Below are 16609 nucleotides of genomic sequence, written 5' to 3'. Positions count from 1 at the left end.
TGCAAGATATCTGTGAGGCATCTCTCCTGACCTACTGAATACCCCCCAGTCAGGACACGGAATATCTCCGCCTCTTATCTGCCCTGAGTGCTCTGTATTACCCCACCAATCTCCTCACTCACAAGTCAGTAAGAGTGGAGATTGATGGTCAGGAAGGAAAGGTGAATTAGATAGCCACTGTTGCTTCACTCTTGATCTCTCATCAGGCAGGTCAAGTGGGGAACCTAGGGAAGTAGCCCTGGAACACGGCTGTGAGTATTGCTCCAGATTTATCATTCCAGAAATACCTATTGCTATTTGTCAGAAGAACACACGGAGATTCAAATGTGCATGTTTACTCGAAGTGCAGCCAGGCTCCTTGTGGGTTGACTCAAAGATTTGGGAGAAAAATCAGCTTCTTCTCACTTATTCACAGAGCACTTTTCATGGATTTTCTCTCACACTTTAGGGCAGTCTTCTGATGACATGATATTTCTTGCTCAATTGTAGGGTTGGGGGAGCAACAGATGGGACAGTCCACCTTAACTTGGGATCTAGGGGGTTGGAGTAGTTCCTCTACAAGTAAGACACTTTCTAAGATTGTCTAGATTTCATTTACTTGTCTGTTGGAAATGGGCCATGTATCTCTGTGCCATTGTTACAGACATCCTGAGGAGTTTCTCTGACAGATTTGATAAAATGCCTCTCACCTCTTCATGGATCAAAGTGATTTTCATCATCTTGGCCCCTACTCTTTATTCTGGTGAGTAAATTTTTCAGTCTTGGGGAAAACACTTCATATATCCTAGAAATGTAGGAAGCATTTTTCTGTAACGTAGGAATGTAGTAGTGGTTTCATTGATTCGTAATTCTTAAATTGGTAAAGTGACACAGGGTTTACTATAAATTCCTTTTAAATATTTCATCATTGAATTGCTTCTTCTCATTTCCCATATTAGAGAAGTTAAAACATAGTGGTGCATTAGAATGGGCAGTGGACCTTACCTCTTCATTTAACTAAATTATTTTTCCTTTTGGGGCCCAGATTCTATGGTTGTAATTACAAAGTGTGGGGAAAGAATGAGCTCTTCTAGATCTGGTATTCCTTGAAAAATCTAATGTTTTGGTTATCAGCTCTGAGTCCCCGAAATTAAGGCCTTGTGTTAAGAAAGAACTCATTCATACCTCAGTTGACCAGTTATCTTCCTTAAAGCTCAAGGTGGCCCATAAAATTTGGGGGAAAAAGGAGCTGTTATATAGGTATTGAATAATACCCTGATATTGAGCAGAATTTCTTCACATTTAAGTGACTTCACCCAGGACATTGTCTTTCATCACAATGAAATGTCTCTTTTACAGAGCTTTAAAAAATTGGTATCTTCGGGGGCTTCCCTGGTGGCCCAGTGGTTGCGCGTCCGCCTGCGGATGCAGGGGAACCGGGTTCGCGCCCTGGTCTGGGAGGATCCCACATGCCGCGGAGCGGCTGGGCCCGTGAGGCATGGCCGCTGAGCCTGCGCGTCCGGAGCCTGTGTTCCGCAACGGGAGAGGCCACAACAGAGGGAGGCCCGCATACCACAAAAAAAAAAAAAAAAAAAAAAAAAAAAATTGTTATCTTCAAGCAGGATATTGGGAGTTACTAAAAAAAAAATACATAATACCATTTTTCACAAAGCTAGATTAATTGGGGGATTATTTTTTCTAAGATTTGTATATATTTGAGAATTTATATTTTTGTTACTACCACAAAATTCTTACCTCATTAGCTGTAGTTCCTTGAATTGGCCACTTACATAGATTTCTACTGCCAATGTGTGTGTGGGCTTATTTTTTTAAACTGTTCTTTGGTTGCAGAAACTGCTCTTACAAAAACATCAAGTTACAAGCATTGAGTAAGTTACTAGTGGTTCATTTGGAAGTTGAAATGTAAATTTTTAACCATTTTCAATTTTTAAAATCACAGCAAAATTGATCAAACAGAATGTAAAAAACACTCCTTCAAAAAGTAAAAGTATGTATTATTATTACACCAAGGTTAAGAAATAGAATCTAGCAAGTAATACAAAAGCATTTAGCAGTGTCTATACAAGGTGATAGTGTATTTATCCTATTACCTTAAATTTCCTATCATGGGTAGTTACTTGCTCCACACAAACCTGAGAACTATAGAAGTATGTTTAGAGTAGAATTATTCATCCTAACAAAATGAAAGGGAAAAAATCACCATCCCAATTACCAGTGTGTAGGAGAATAAACAGTGATGATTTCTATATGGCCAAATAGTGGAATATTACTTAAGGGTGAAAATAAATTACAGCTCTAAACATCAGTATAAATAAAGGTCACAAGGGGGTATAAAAAGAAAGGCATATAAGAATACATATTGTATCATTTATTTGTGAAATTTACCAAGATACCCAAAACTATGAAATATATAAATATAGTGAACATATATATGTATTGATATGTGGTGAAATTCTAGAGGGAGGTAGAAACTCAGTTTAGTGAGACTTACTTGTGTGTGTGTGTGTGTGTGTGTGTGTGTGTGTGTGTGAGAGAGAGTGAGAGAGTGATAAGAAAAATATCACCTACGAGTGGAAGATAATGGGTGGGGGTGGGAAGTTGGTTACATTATAAAAATACTTTCAGCCAGTTGCATGGCCTTTTTGTTAATACACTATTTCTATAAAAATATTGATAATAGTTTCTTATTTACTGGATGTGAGTCCATAAAGTTTTCTCTTTAAACCTAAACATACATTGTATTTATCCTTTTCTGGATGTATGGCATTTCATATTAAGATTTAAGAAGACTGTATTCAAATATTCATTGTCTAATAAATGTATATTATCTCTCTATATTTGACAGATAGAATGTGGTCCATACAGTGGTGTGAAAACATGCACGAAAGAATATCATCCAGTCTGTGCAACCAATGGCCACACTTATTGCAATAAATGGTTTTTTTGTGGTGCACTCAAGTAAGAACACAATAGTGAATATTTACTCTTCCAAAGTAATAAAAAAATCATGAAATGATAAGAAAATTCATTTGCTGATAATGTAGGCACAACATACACAGAAAATAACTGTAATATTTCTCTAAAAGCCAAGGAGACAGACTTCTACCATGTCTTAAAATTCTTACTTCTGAAAGTAGTATTAAACTATCACTATAACCATGCTGGATGTTTTGCAAATGAACGAACGAGTTAACTTAGCTTAATTTAATTGATTATGAACTACTAATGGCTGACTAGTGGCCAAGATTATGTTATTCCAAAGCTCTGATGCTCAACAGCAGATCTCACTGAAGTCATGAGAATCAGCCTTGGAGACCTCCAGCCACAGGGGGCATAATTGAGCAAAGAACAGACTCATGATTACACACTGAAATCATGTGATTGTGAACTTTGTCTCCTGAAATCATGATGGCCTTTGAAACCTTCCTCAGAGTGCAGAGCAGTCTAGGACACCTCCACCCAAACTCACATCCCCTCTCCTCCACTCGGAAGGAGTCTGTGGTCTAAACCTTTGCCAGCCTTTTCTGCAACACTCCCCCATTTTGTTACACATGTGTTCCTCATAAAATCTTTGCCCATTTACTCCCAAAATTGTGTCTGCCTCTTGGAAAATCTAGATTAACACAATGCCTAATGCCTTCCTTTCTTAGGTCTAGTCCAAAGACTGAGTCAGGACTGAGCAAGTAGGAAGGATCAAACAGCCCCACAGTAGGGAGAGGACATGTATAAGGCAGGGGAGCAGGCAGGGTCCAGCTCCTCTGGAAGTAGAGCACAGCCTTTCTGTAATGTTCCATAGTTAAGATCTCCTCATTTGGTAACGTTTTGTGTACTGCCACAGCATTTAATTTTATGTGTTCTTTTAATTTTTTTCACTTTCTGTCTGATTCTTTCTACAGAAAAAGTGGTGGCAAATTTACTATTGCTCATTATGGTGAATGCTGACTTTTTCCTGGAACAACACATTCCTACAGCTTCTACTGTGATCCCATTTTGCAGTGGGTTCTGCAACAATTAGAATTGCAGAGTCAGGGTCTTCCATTCTTAGAGGACCAGGTGAACCCTGCAGAATACAAGGTGGAATGTAGTATATTCCAAGTTCTTTCTAACTTTAAGATCCTTTCGTTTCAGCATTTTTACTCTCTATGTTCAGTTCTTCAATGACAGTTTGAAAAATTAGTATCTTAGTTATATGTTTGATAATGTAAAACCTAATGCAATTTAAACCCCTAAATATTTTGCTCCATGAAGTGTTAAATGGTGTTACATTTTTTTTTAACATGCCCCTTGTTTACTTCGTTGGGTAATGGGTTAAGACATAAACATATTTTTGATACCTATAGCCAAAAAGATACTTTCCAAATATGACCAAATATTAGATTACTTGGGTATTTATAAAAAGTACAGATAATTGGATTCTGTCTGTTCTAAAAATTCAGAAATTCTAGGAGAGGTTTATGGGAAATTGAAATCTAACAAGCACCCCAGGTAATATTATGATCATGGATCTGAGGTAATACTGACTCTAAGACCTCGGATATGTCTATAATTGAATGAATTTCAGAACGTATAGAAAGATAATATAAGATTTATGAGGCTTGGGAAAAACTTATCATATGTTTTTCATTCTTGATCACAAGTCAGTTGAGAGGTAAGTGGGTGCTCCTGGGATGGGAGGCAACACGGCCTTTATTGACTTAGGACTTGCTTTATTAGGGCCAAGTCAGATGTCTCTCCATTAGCCTCATTTTTCCAGGCACAAGAAGCAGGCCTTTATTGACTTAGGACTTGCTTTATTAGGGCCAAGTCAGATGTCTCTCCATTAACCTCAGTTTTCCAGCCACAAGAAGCAGGCTTTAGTTGTGTGCCCAAAGGATCATTCAGACCTTGAATGTAATGGCAGAAATGTAGGTTGACTGTTGAATGACAACTAGAAATCTGTGACCTATGCTATGCTAGGCATGCTGTTCTTATCAATATATACTTTTACATCTAAAGAGTAATCAGTGTGGGAGCTATTAAATCATTTAAAATCTCTAGTATCCCTCTTAAGGAAAGTATCCATTAGAATGTTAATTTGTAGAGCAACGTTATAAAAATGATTTCGGCCTATTGCACCACTTTTTCTTTGCAGAGGACTTTGTGAAAAAGTTCTTCATTGAAACGTGTATTCATTTATGTATTCTTTTTTTTTAATTCCACATAAATAAAGGTCTACTATGCATCAAGCCCTATTTAGATGTGAGAAATAGGATAACAGTGATCAGCTCTGCTTTTACTTATCATCTAGGAATTTAAATGTTATCGATTAAAGTTATTATCCACTAATGAATGGAAATCCTCCTTTTTGCATGACTGTTCTCCTCAAAAGCTCTGTGAAACAGTTTTCTACATGTTACCTCAGTTCTCCTAAGAATCACATTAGGTAGATATCAGCTCTATATTTTACATGTAATGAAAATGAGACACAGGAAATCTTACAGTATTTTAAACCTGACATTTTGGTAAAGAGAGTTTGAATACAAAACTTGAAATTTTATTCTTTTTAAAAACCAGTTTATTGTTGTAATTACATACCCAAAATTAATCAGTTTTAGACATGATATAATAATTGAAATATATATATATAGAAAGAGAGAGAGGGAGAGAGATAAGCAACCATCACCACAAAGTTTATAGTGTTTACATCACCCCCAAATATGTCCCTCTCATCCTTTGGAGGTCATGCCCTCTTCCTACGCCCAACCCAAGGCAACTACTCATCTACATTGTATTCCTCTTGTTTTACCTTTTCTAGACATTTTCAGTAAATACAATGAAACAGTATGTTGTTTTTATATCTGCTTCTTTCACTTTACAAATTTTTGTGGTTCATTCACACTGTAGCATATACATCAGTACTTCATTACTTTTTAATGTTCAATAGTATTCCATTTTGTATTGATATACCATGTTTTGTTTTATTTTTTCACTAGGTTATGAACACTGGAATTATTGCCACTTTTTGGTTATTAAGAAAAATGGTGCTATGAACATTGCTATACAAGTCTTTTTTTCTTTTCATTTTTTCTTGGTTAAACACCCAAGAGTAGAATGGATGCTTTGTATGGTAGGTTTATCTTGTGCTCTTCAAGAACCTATCAGTGTATTTTTCAAGTGGCTGTACCTTCTTAACCATTCCCACCAGTAATGTATGAGGATTCCGTTGCCTCCACATCCTCACCAACAATTGTTACTGCATACCTCTTTTTTCTCTTCCAGTTTTATTGAGATATAATCGACATACAGCACTGTATAAGTTTAAGATGTACAGCGTAATGATTTGACTTACATATATCATGAAATAATTATAGTAAGTTTAGTGAACATCCATCATCCCATACAGATACAAAATTAGAGAAATAGAAAAAAACTTTTTTCCTTTTGATGAGAACTCTTAGGATTTACTCTTTTAACTTTCATATGTAATGCTCAGCAGTGTTAATTATATTTAACATGTTGTTCATTGCAAGCCTGGTACTTATTTATCTTATAACTGGAAATTTTTACCTTTCAACTACTTTCATACAATTCTGTCTCTCCTCACCCCCCATCTTTGGTAACCACAAATCTGATCTCTTTTTCCATGAGTTTGTTTTTGAAGTATAATTGACCTACAACACTATGTTGGTTCCTGGTGCACACATAGTGATTCTATATTTCTGTACATTTCAAAATGATCACCGTGATAAATCTAATTGTCTTTTGTCACCACACAAAGGTATTACATAATTATTGACTGTATTCCCCACACTGTACATTTCATAGCTGTGATTGATTTATTTTGTAACTGAAAGTTTGTACCTCTTAATCTCTCTCCCCTATTTCTCTTCAGCCCCCACCCCCCTCCCCTCTGACATCTGACAACTACTGGTTTGTTCTCTGTATCTGTGACTGTTTCTGTTTAGTTGTGTTTGTTTTCATTTGTTTTTGTTTTTTAGATTCTACATATAAGTGAAATCATATAGTATTTGTCTTTCTCTGTCTGAATTATTTCAATTAGCATAATACCCTGTAGGTTCATCCATGTTGCTGCAAATGGCAAGATTTCGTTCTTTGTTATAGCTAAATAATACTCTGGTGTGTGTGTGTGTGTATCACTATCACATCTTCTTTATACATTCATCTATTGATTGGGCACTTAAGTTGCTTCTGTATGTTGGTTACTGTAAATAATGTTGGAATGAATATAGGGGTGAATCTATATTTTTGCCTTAGTGTTTTTGGGTCTTTTTTTTCTTTCTTTTTTTTTTTTTTTTTTTTTTTTGCATAAATACCCAGGAGTAGAATTGCTGGATCATATGGTAGTTCTATTTTTAAATTTTTGAGGAATCTCCATACTGTTTTCCATTGAGGCTTCACCAATTTACATTCTCACCAACAGTACATGAGGGTCCCCTTTTGTCCACATCCTTGCCAACATTTGTTATTTGTTGTCTTTCTGATAGTAGCCATTCTGACAGATATGAGGTGATATATCATTGTGGTTTTGATTTGCATTTCCCTGATGATTAGTGATGTTGAGCATCTTTTCATGTGCCTGTTGGCCATCTGTATGTCTTCTTTGGAAACATGTCTATTCAGGTCCTCTGCCCAATTTTTAATTGGGTTGTTTGTTTTTCTCATACTGAGTTATATGAGTTTTTTGTATATTTTGGATATTAATCCCTTGTGAGAAATAAGTTTGCACATATCTTCCCACATTCAGTAGGCAGCCTTTTAGATGTGTTGATAGTTTCTTTCACTGTCCAAAAGCTTTTTAGTTTGATGTAGTCCCATTTGGGTTTTTTTGCTTTTGTCTTCCTTGCCTGAGGAGACATATCCAAAAACAAAATTGCTAAGACTGATGTCAAAGAGTGTACGGCTTATGTTTTCTTCAAAAAGTTTTATGGTTTTAGGTCTTACATTTAAATCTTTAATCCATTTTGAATTTATTTTTGTGTCTGGTGTGAGAGAGGAGTCCAGTTTGATCCTTATGTGTGTAGTTGTCCAATTTTCCTAACATCATTTATGGAAGAGGCTGTCTTTTCTGCATTGTATATTCTTGCCTCCTTTGTTGTAGATAAATTGCCCATATAAGTATGGGTTCATTTTTGGGGTCTTATTGTGCTTCACTGATCTATGTGTCAGTTTTTGTGCCAGTACCATACTGTTTTGATCATGGTGCTTTGTAGTATAGTTTGAAATCAGGGAGTGTGATACCTCCAGCTTTGTTCTTCTTTCTCAAGATTGTTTTGGCTATTCAGGGTCTTTTGTGTGTTCATACAAATTCTAGGACTGTTTGTTCTAGTTCTGTGAAAAATGCCAGTGGAGTTTTGGCGCTGAATCTGTAGATGGTCTTGGGTACTATGATCATTTTAATAACATTAATTCTTCAAATCCATGAGCATGGTAAATCTTTCCATCACGGCAAATCTTTCCATCTGTTTGTGTCATTGTCAACTTCTTTCATCCAGTGTCTTATATTTTCTGGGTGCAGGTCTTTTTATTCCTAGGTATTTTTTTTTTGATGCAATTGTTTTCTTAGTTTCTTAATGGTGCTCATTTCTTAATTTTCCTTTCTAATAGTTCATTGTTAGTGTATAGAAATGCAATGGATTTCTGTATATTAATTTTGTATCTTCCAACTTTGCTGAATTCATTGCTGAGCTTTAGTAGTTTTTCTGGTGGCATCTTTAAGATTTTCTATGTATAGTATCATGTCATCTACAGTCAGTGACAGTTTTACTTCTTCCTTTCCAATTTTGATTCCTTTTATTTCTTTTTCTTTTCTGATGGCTGTGGCTAGACTTCCAATACTATGTTGAATAAAAGTGGCAAGAGTAGGCATCTTTGTCTTTTTCCTGATCTTGTAGGAAATGCTTTCTACTTTTCACCATTGAGTATAATGTTAGCTGTGGGCTTGTCATAGATAGCATTTACTATGTTGAGGTGTGTTCTGTCTGTACTCACTTTTTTATCACAAATGGATGTTGAATTTTGTCAAAAGCTTTTTCTGCATCTATTGAGATAATCATTATGACGTTTATTCTTCAGTTTGTTAGTGTGGTGTATCATATTGTTTGATTTGTGGAAATTGAACCATCCTTGTATCCCTGGGATGAATCTCACTGGATCATGTTGTATGATCCTTTTAACATACTGTTGAATTAGGTTTGCTAATATTTTATTGGGGACTGTTTCATCTATGTTCACTAGTCTTTTGGCATGCTTTCCTTTATTGTACTTTGCAGATATTGTGTTTTTTGAAAATTGAAGGTTTGTGGCAACCCTGTGTTGTCAGATAATGGTTAGCATATTTTAGCAATAAAGTATTTTTAAATTAAGGCATGTACATTGTTTCTAAGACACATTGCTATGGCATACTTAATAAGCTACATACGTATAGTATAAACATAATTTTTATTTGCATTGGGAAACCAAAAAATTTGTGTTACTTATTTCATTGCAATATTCACTTTATTTCAGCAGTCTGGAACCAAACCCTTCCATATCTCCAAGGTATGCCTGTTATGTCATACTCTTTATTAATAAAGCTGTAATATATATTTGGGGCGGAGGAACCTTGTGACAGTGTAAAACAGACTGCATTATCTTGTACTCAGGGATCATCTAACAGGACCTCCTAAGTACTGTAAACTTTGGAATATTAGAGCGGAAACATAAACATGTAGTTCAGCATTCTCCAGCTAGAGTTAACTCTAAATAGACAAAAGAGGCTGGGTAGCCAAAGTTCACCCATCACCACTTCAAATAAGCTGTTCCATTTGTATATGCATATATAACAGGAAGTTTCACCAAAGATTTCCAAATTTCTCATTTACAGAACATAACTATGAATTGTGTTAATTAGAGAGGTGTAATTTCTTCACATATTCAGGACTTAAATAATTTGGAAGTTAAACCATGTTTGTAGATGAAAATTCTTAAAAGTAAAAAAATAGAAATTATGACTTCATTAACTTATTTAATAAACAATTTCAGTTTATTCCCAGATGGAGAAATTTTGTCACTGAACAAAATCATCCAAATATATACATTTTATATTTTTGTATATATTTAACTGTATGTGTGAAAACATGAATATTTCAGATGACACTCATTTGGTGAGTTACAGAGAACCAACCATACTTGTAATCTGTCTTTTTCATAGTAAGATGATATAAGGCTTTTGGAAAGTAAACTGGTCTTATCTTTAAAATTTAAACTGCACATATTATGTGACTCAAAAATGCAACTACTAAAAATATAGAACTAATTGAATGAGCATGTAGTGACCTGCACAACCATGTTCATTACAACACTGGTAGCAAGAATAACTTAAAAGGAATTGTGTATTTGTATATGCTTATATGAAGATATACCATTGATTGTTAAATGAAAAAATGAGTTACAGAGAAATGTCTTGATTTTATTCTTCTGTCTCTGTTTTTATCTATCTATTTATCATCAATCATCTTTAGGGCCAGCATCTTCAAACCTCTCTTAGCTCCATCTTCATTTGGCCTTCTTTGTGTGTCTGCATCAAATCTCCTTCAGTCTCCCTTTTATGAGGATACTTGTGATGACATTTAGGGCTCACTTAGATAACTTACATATATAGATATCTATGTATATCTATCTATATGCTCTGTGTGTGTGTGTATATATATATGTATCTATAATGTTAATGTCATATTTGTGTTATTACATGTAAATGTTAGCATATTTGTGAATATATAGATATATAGAATTATATACATGCATATATAGACATATATATACACATGCATATATCTGCATATATATACATATGCATATATTTATATGTGATTTTAGTATAGTTGTATATTAAATATCTGTAACTTTACAATATAAATGTATTTATACACATTAAACATTTTCACAAAAAATATGCATCAAATAACCCACACATCTAACATTCCCTTTCGTGGTTAATTTAGAAACCTCATGGCATGTTGTATCTCATAGACAGTGTCTCCTGCTCTTAATCTCTGCTAATGAATGCACATAAGAGAAAAAATCCAGTGTTGTGGGATTCAAGGACTGTACAATCACTTCAACTCTAAACTTCAGTTTAATTTTACCCTCTAAGGTCATGTGCCAGAAGGATTATCTGCACAGATGTCTCTGATGGTATCTATGTAAATAATTCAAAATCTAGCGAAAGCATGATAATAACTTCCTATAATAAAGGAAAAATTTTTGCACTCACCAGATTTTGTATCCTCCCATTAAATTGGCATGGAACAGTGCTAGACTCAAAGGTTCTTTTCTCAATCTTGGCTTTCTTCCCTGAAAAAAAAGGCAGGTTCAGTTAGGGTGACAAATGTAATCTAGCACAACTTTAAGTGCATCCTGTTTTAATATTTTATCCCTAATATTTATGGCAAATCGTTGAGACAGAAATTATTATTCCCACATTTAAAATTAGGAAATAGTGGATTAGAAAGTCTGAATATTGTCTCAAGGTTACTCAGTGGTAGATGGCATTTGAACTCAGGACTTTCATTTGCCAAAGTTCTTTCCACAGAGTCAGACTGGGAAGCAGATTAATTAAATAGCTCATATTATATACCTCTTCCTGCTACTTCCAACCCTGCACAGTTTCCCACTTTACTTTGAGGTAAAGATCAAATTATTCATCATATAGTTTAGGGCATTGTCCCCTGTGGTCTCAATTTCATTCCCAAGCCTTCTTTCTCCTCTTAATATTCACATTCTGTCCTCTACCTCAGGTTTCCATAGCTGGTTGCCCTGACAGTCATCTGGGAGCTTTTTGAGCATTCTTGGTTGTGAATTTGTACCATAATTTTACAAGATGTTCTCATTGGGGGAAATTGATTAAAAGGAACACAATAACTCTCTGCATTAGTGCTTATGGCTTGATGAAACAGAATTCAACTCAAGATAAAAAGTTTATTAAAAATCAAATCTCCAATTGAGTCTAATGGGCTTCTACTGTCCTTCAAAATACTAAGGATGTAGGTATGTATCTAATTATAGTTCCCCAAACTCATTCTTTTCTTTCTTGTTTTGATTATCCTTTCTTTTCAATTCAGGAACTCGGAAAGCTTCCCCATCTCTTCTGTACCTTAGAGTTTCAAAGAATTGTTGTCACCTTCTCCCTTCCTCATACATGTGTTCATCAGATGAAATTGTTCCAAACCCCTGCTGAGAGATGATCTGTGTGAGATCTTTGTGAGGAAGAACACAGAAAACTTCAGGGTCTTATCTCCTGGGGGCCATCTGTTTTACCCCACCAGGCTCGTCACCAACAGTCCAATAAAGAGACTCTTCAGCTGGGGGAAGTGGTTGAGAAGGAAAGGGAATCAAAATAGGCACAGTCCCTGGAGTTGCAGACCTCACTCTCCACTGGCTTCTCTGTTTCAGGTAGGTCAGCTGGGGATGCTGTGGAGGTAGCCCTGGTGTGTCACATTGCTGTGAGGACTGCTCCAGGTCAGTCCTTCCTAAAATAACTATTTCTATTTCCTGAGGAAAAACTGAAATTCCAAAGTGCATATTTCTTTAAATACAGCCAGGCTCCTTGTGGGCTGAGCCAAGGTTTGGGAGAGTAAACCGCTCCTCCTTAAATGGGCAAAGAGGACTTGTCCTAGAGTTTCTCTCAAGTCTTCTACGAAGCCTTCTGTTCACATGTATGTCCTGTGGGTTGGGGGAAGATTCCCACCATAATTACAAACCTAGGAGAGGGAGGCAGTTCCTTGAGCTGTAAGAAACTTTCATTTGGAAATGGGCAATTTGTCCCTGTGCCATGTGTTATAAGCATTCCTATGCATTTCTTCTACAGACTTGATAAGATGTCTCTCTTCTCATCATGGATCAAAGTTATTTTCATTACTGGCTTGGCATTTCCTCTTTATTTTGGTGAGTAAAATTTTCAGACCTGGATGAAGCAACTAACGTATTTTAGGAAATGTAGGAAACAACTGCTATTATCTAGGAATGAAGGAGATTGCTATTGGGTATGTAATACTTAAACTGGCAAAATGAAATGGGACATGTTACAAATACCTATTTAAAAATTGCATTAGGGGCTTCCCTGGTGGCGCAGTGGTTGCGCGTCCGCCTGCCGATGCAGGGGAACCGGGTTCGCGCCCCGGTCTGGGAGGATCCCACGTGCCGCGGAGCGGCTGGGCCCGTGAGCCATGGCCGCTGGGCCTGCGCGTCCGGAGCCTGTGCTCCGCAACGGGAGAGGCCGCAGCAGGGGGAGGCCCGCATACCACAAAAAAAAAAAAAAAAAAAAAAAAAAAAATTGCATCAGTAGATGGCTTTTTCTCATTTCCCACCTTAGAAAGGTGGAGACAGAGAGGGGGGTTAGAATGAGCAGTAAAATTTAGTTGTTTGTTTATTTATGATTAAAGATATTTACCTGGTTTTTTCCTCCTTTTTGGAGGTCAGATTTCGTGGTTGCTAAATGTAGAGAGTGGGCAGTAAAAATGTTCTCTAGATCTGGTATCCTTGACAATCCTATTTGTTGTTTGCCAGCACTGAGTCCACTAAAGTCAAGGCTTTGTGTAAGGAGAGAACTAATTGATCCCTCTGCTGAAAAATTATCTTTCTTAAAGCACAAGATGGCCCATGAATTTCAGAATAAAGTAGCTGTGAGGTATTAAAGAGATCCATGATACTCGAGTTGAATACTAAGTAGTAATTAACTTCTTCATATTAAGTGGCCTTAAGCAAGGCATTGTCTTCGCTGACTAGGATGTCTCTATAAAAATGAAAAAAAGTGTCATCTCCACAGCAGGGTTTGGTGATTATTAAACCATACTTAAAGTTATTTTTCAGAGTGAGACGAATTTAGAATTCTGTTTCCAGATTTGAAGTTATTTTGTGAGATTATTATTTTGATACTACCACAAAAGCCTCACCTCATTACTTGCTGTGTTTTGAGTAGGTGATTTGCATAGATGTGGGTACTTCCCACCAGAGACACTGTTTTCCCCTGTTCATCTTCTTCTTTTCAGTTTACCTTTTGTGTGATGGTTGCAGAAACTGCTTTTGTACCTTTAAGAGAGACACGTGAAACTGTAAGTTCATACTGATTAATGTGGGAATTGAAAAAGGTAAACTTTTAATTTTTTTATATTTTAAGTTTTAACAGCAAATTTTATCAAAATAATCTATAACAGAATAGTCCTTCAAAAAGTAAGATAAAGTGTCATTATTACACTAAGGTCAAGAAATAGAATCTTGCCAGCCATATAAAACCATCCGTCATTTCAGAAAAGGTAAAAATATCCCATTATTCACAGTTTTATTATTGAGCATAAACCTTGTTATATACAGGCATCTAAAAATACTGTTTAAAGTGGAATTGTTCACCCTAGAAAAAGAAGAGGATTAAAAAAACTAATTTTGGGCTTCCCTGGTGGTGTAGTGGTTAAGAATCCACCTGTCAATATAGGGAACACAGGTTCAAGCCCTGGTCCGGGAAGATCCCACATGCCACGGAGCAGGTAAGCCCATGTGCCACAACTACTGAGCCTGTGCTCTAGAGCCCATGAGCCACAACTACTGAAGCCTGTGCACCTAGAGCTCATGCTCCGCAACAAGAGAAGCCGACACAATAAGCAGCCCCTGCTTGCCGCAGCTAGAGAAAGCCTGCACACAGCAACGAAGACCCAATGCAGCCAAAAATAAATAAAATTTTAAAAAATAAATAAAATAAAATTGAAAGCAGGGACTCAAACAGATATTTATTTTAAAAAACCCTAATTTTCCACTTACAGGAATATAAAATAATAATTTTCATAAAATCACAGATTGGAATATTACATAGAGGTAAAGAAAATCAACTGTATTTCTAAACATCTAAACAAACATATTTAAAGATGCTTAAAAAGCAGGTCATGTAAGGATACACACACTATTGTTTATTTATGTAAATTACCAACACTGCTATCACTACACAAATTACATATATATGTATATGGTTAACTACACATATACAAACATATATATGCACACATACATATACAGTGATAATCTGAAACTATCAAATTATCCATTAGTGAAACTACTGAGAAAAACAGGAGAATTATAACAAATTCACTCTTATAATTTTTTGTGGTATGAGATAATGGTGAAAATCTGATCCACGTATGAGGAGAAATAGGGGCAGAGTGGCTAAATTATTAAAATGCGTTTAGCCATTTGTATGTTTTTAAAAAATACAAAAAATAATATTGGGGTTGCAAAAATATATCAATATATTTTTATGTCTCTGTGCGTGACTTATGTCTATTTTTAAACCTCAATATAGACTATAGAATATATTCCATTTTGATGCATACCATTTTGTATTAGGAATAAAAAATATTTTATTCAAAAGGTTTATTATCTGAAAAATTTTATGTTGTCTGTTTAACAGCCAGAACGTAACGTGTATGTGGATCAGTTACATTTTTGCACCAGAGAAATGGACCCAATCTGTGCAACCAATGGCCAAACATACTCCAATAAATGTGTTTTCTGCAGTGAAAAGCTGTAAGAACACAAGACTAAATATTGGCTCATCCAAAATAATGAAGAAACAATCACAAAATTATAGGAACCTCCATTTTTCTGATAGCCAGGTCACAGTATAGATGGAAAATAACTGTACTTTCTCTGTTAAAGCCAAAGAAATACACTGGTACCTTTCCCTTAAGTCTCATTCCTAAAAGTAGTTTTCATTTGACCTCAAAGTATATCCATCCCTGTTGGATGTTACCCAACTGTATAAATCAATTACTTTAACTTGATTTAATTGCTGTGACTTACTAATGGAAGTCTGGTGACCGATATAATGTAATTCTTAACTCCAGAGGCTGAATGAGAACCTCTATGATGTAGCTCCAAGCTACAGGGAGCATAACTGAGCAAGAAAAACTACTGACTTCAGAAATTTAAATCCATCACAATGGGCAATTTATGCTCCAGAGGAACTCCTCTAATGGTCCACTTTGTCCCCTGATCTCCTTGACAAGACTCCAAACTTTCCTTAGAGAGCAGGGCATGCTAGTACACTTCCACCTAACCTCCCTTGCTGCCTCGTTCCCCCGAGGGAACTCCCAGTCTAAAGGTGCAGCCAGCCTTCCTACTTCCCACCTCATTTCCTCTCACTGGTGTTTCCTCTCATTTAATCCCCAAATGGGCTTCTACTTCTAGAGAACCACGAAAACCATCTCTAATCCTCCTCTCTGAGGTTTCTCCTCATTGAGTTCCAAGGCTGAGTCAGGACTGAGCATGTAGGAAGAGTCAAGAAGCCCCAGATGGTTGGCAGGAGCTGTGTAGGGTAGGGGGGTAAGGAGGGGCCCAGCTAGCTGTTCAAGGAAGGGGAGCACAGCCCTCCTAGTGCTCTCATATTCAGATTCTCCTCATGGAGAAGCACTTAGTGCAGTGCTCAGGCAATTTTAAATACGTTTTTAGGCATAATTTTTCTTTCTTTTTCTTTCTTTACAGAGAATATAGTGGAAAATTTGATTTTAGTCATTGGGGTTGTTGCTGACTCTGCCTCAGCCACACATTCCTATGGCTTTTATAACAATTCTATTGTGAAATGGATTCT

General features: G+C 36.1%; 1 protein-coding gene across 1 annotated transcript in view; it reads left to right on the top strand.

The window, feature by feature from the left end:
• LOC102986506 (sperm-associated acrosin inhibitor-like) overlaps window positions 1-16231 on the top strand; it is a 141476-nt gene extending 125245 nt beyond the window's left edge. The window contains exons 3-7 of the mRNA XM_028493347.1: window positions 644-742; window positions 12099-12429; window positions 12845-12921; window positions 14050-14087; window positions 15431-16231. Of these exons, the coding sequence (XP_028349148.1) occupies window positions 12855-12921; window positions 14050-14087; window positions 15431-15550 (225 nt within the window). The 5' untranslated portion in view covers window positions 644-742; window positions 12099-12429; window positions 12845-12854 and the 3' untranslated portion in view covers window positions 15551-16231. The remainder of the gene's footprint in view (window positions 1-643; window positions 743-12098; window positions 12430-12844; window positions 12922-14049; window positions 14088-15430) is intronic.
• The last annotated feature ends 378 nt before the right edge of the window (window positions 16232-16609 follow it).

Source organism: Physeter macrocephalus, chromosome 8, assembly GCF_002837175.3.
Source record: "Physeter macrocephalus isolate SW-GA chromosome 8, ASM283717v5, whole genome shotgun sequence".
In the NCBI taxonomy this organism is placed as follows: domain Eukaryota; kingdom Metazoa; phylum Chordata; class Mammalia; order Artiodactyla; family Physeteridae; genus Physeter; species Physeter macrocephalus.
Note: the sequence above shows the minus strand (reverse complement) of the source record. Positions and strands in the feature narration are given on the sequence as shown.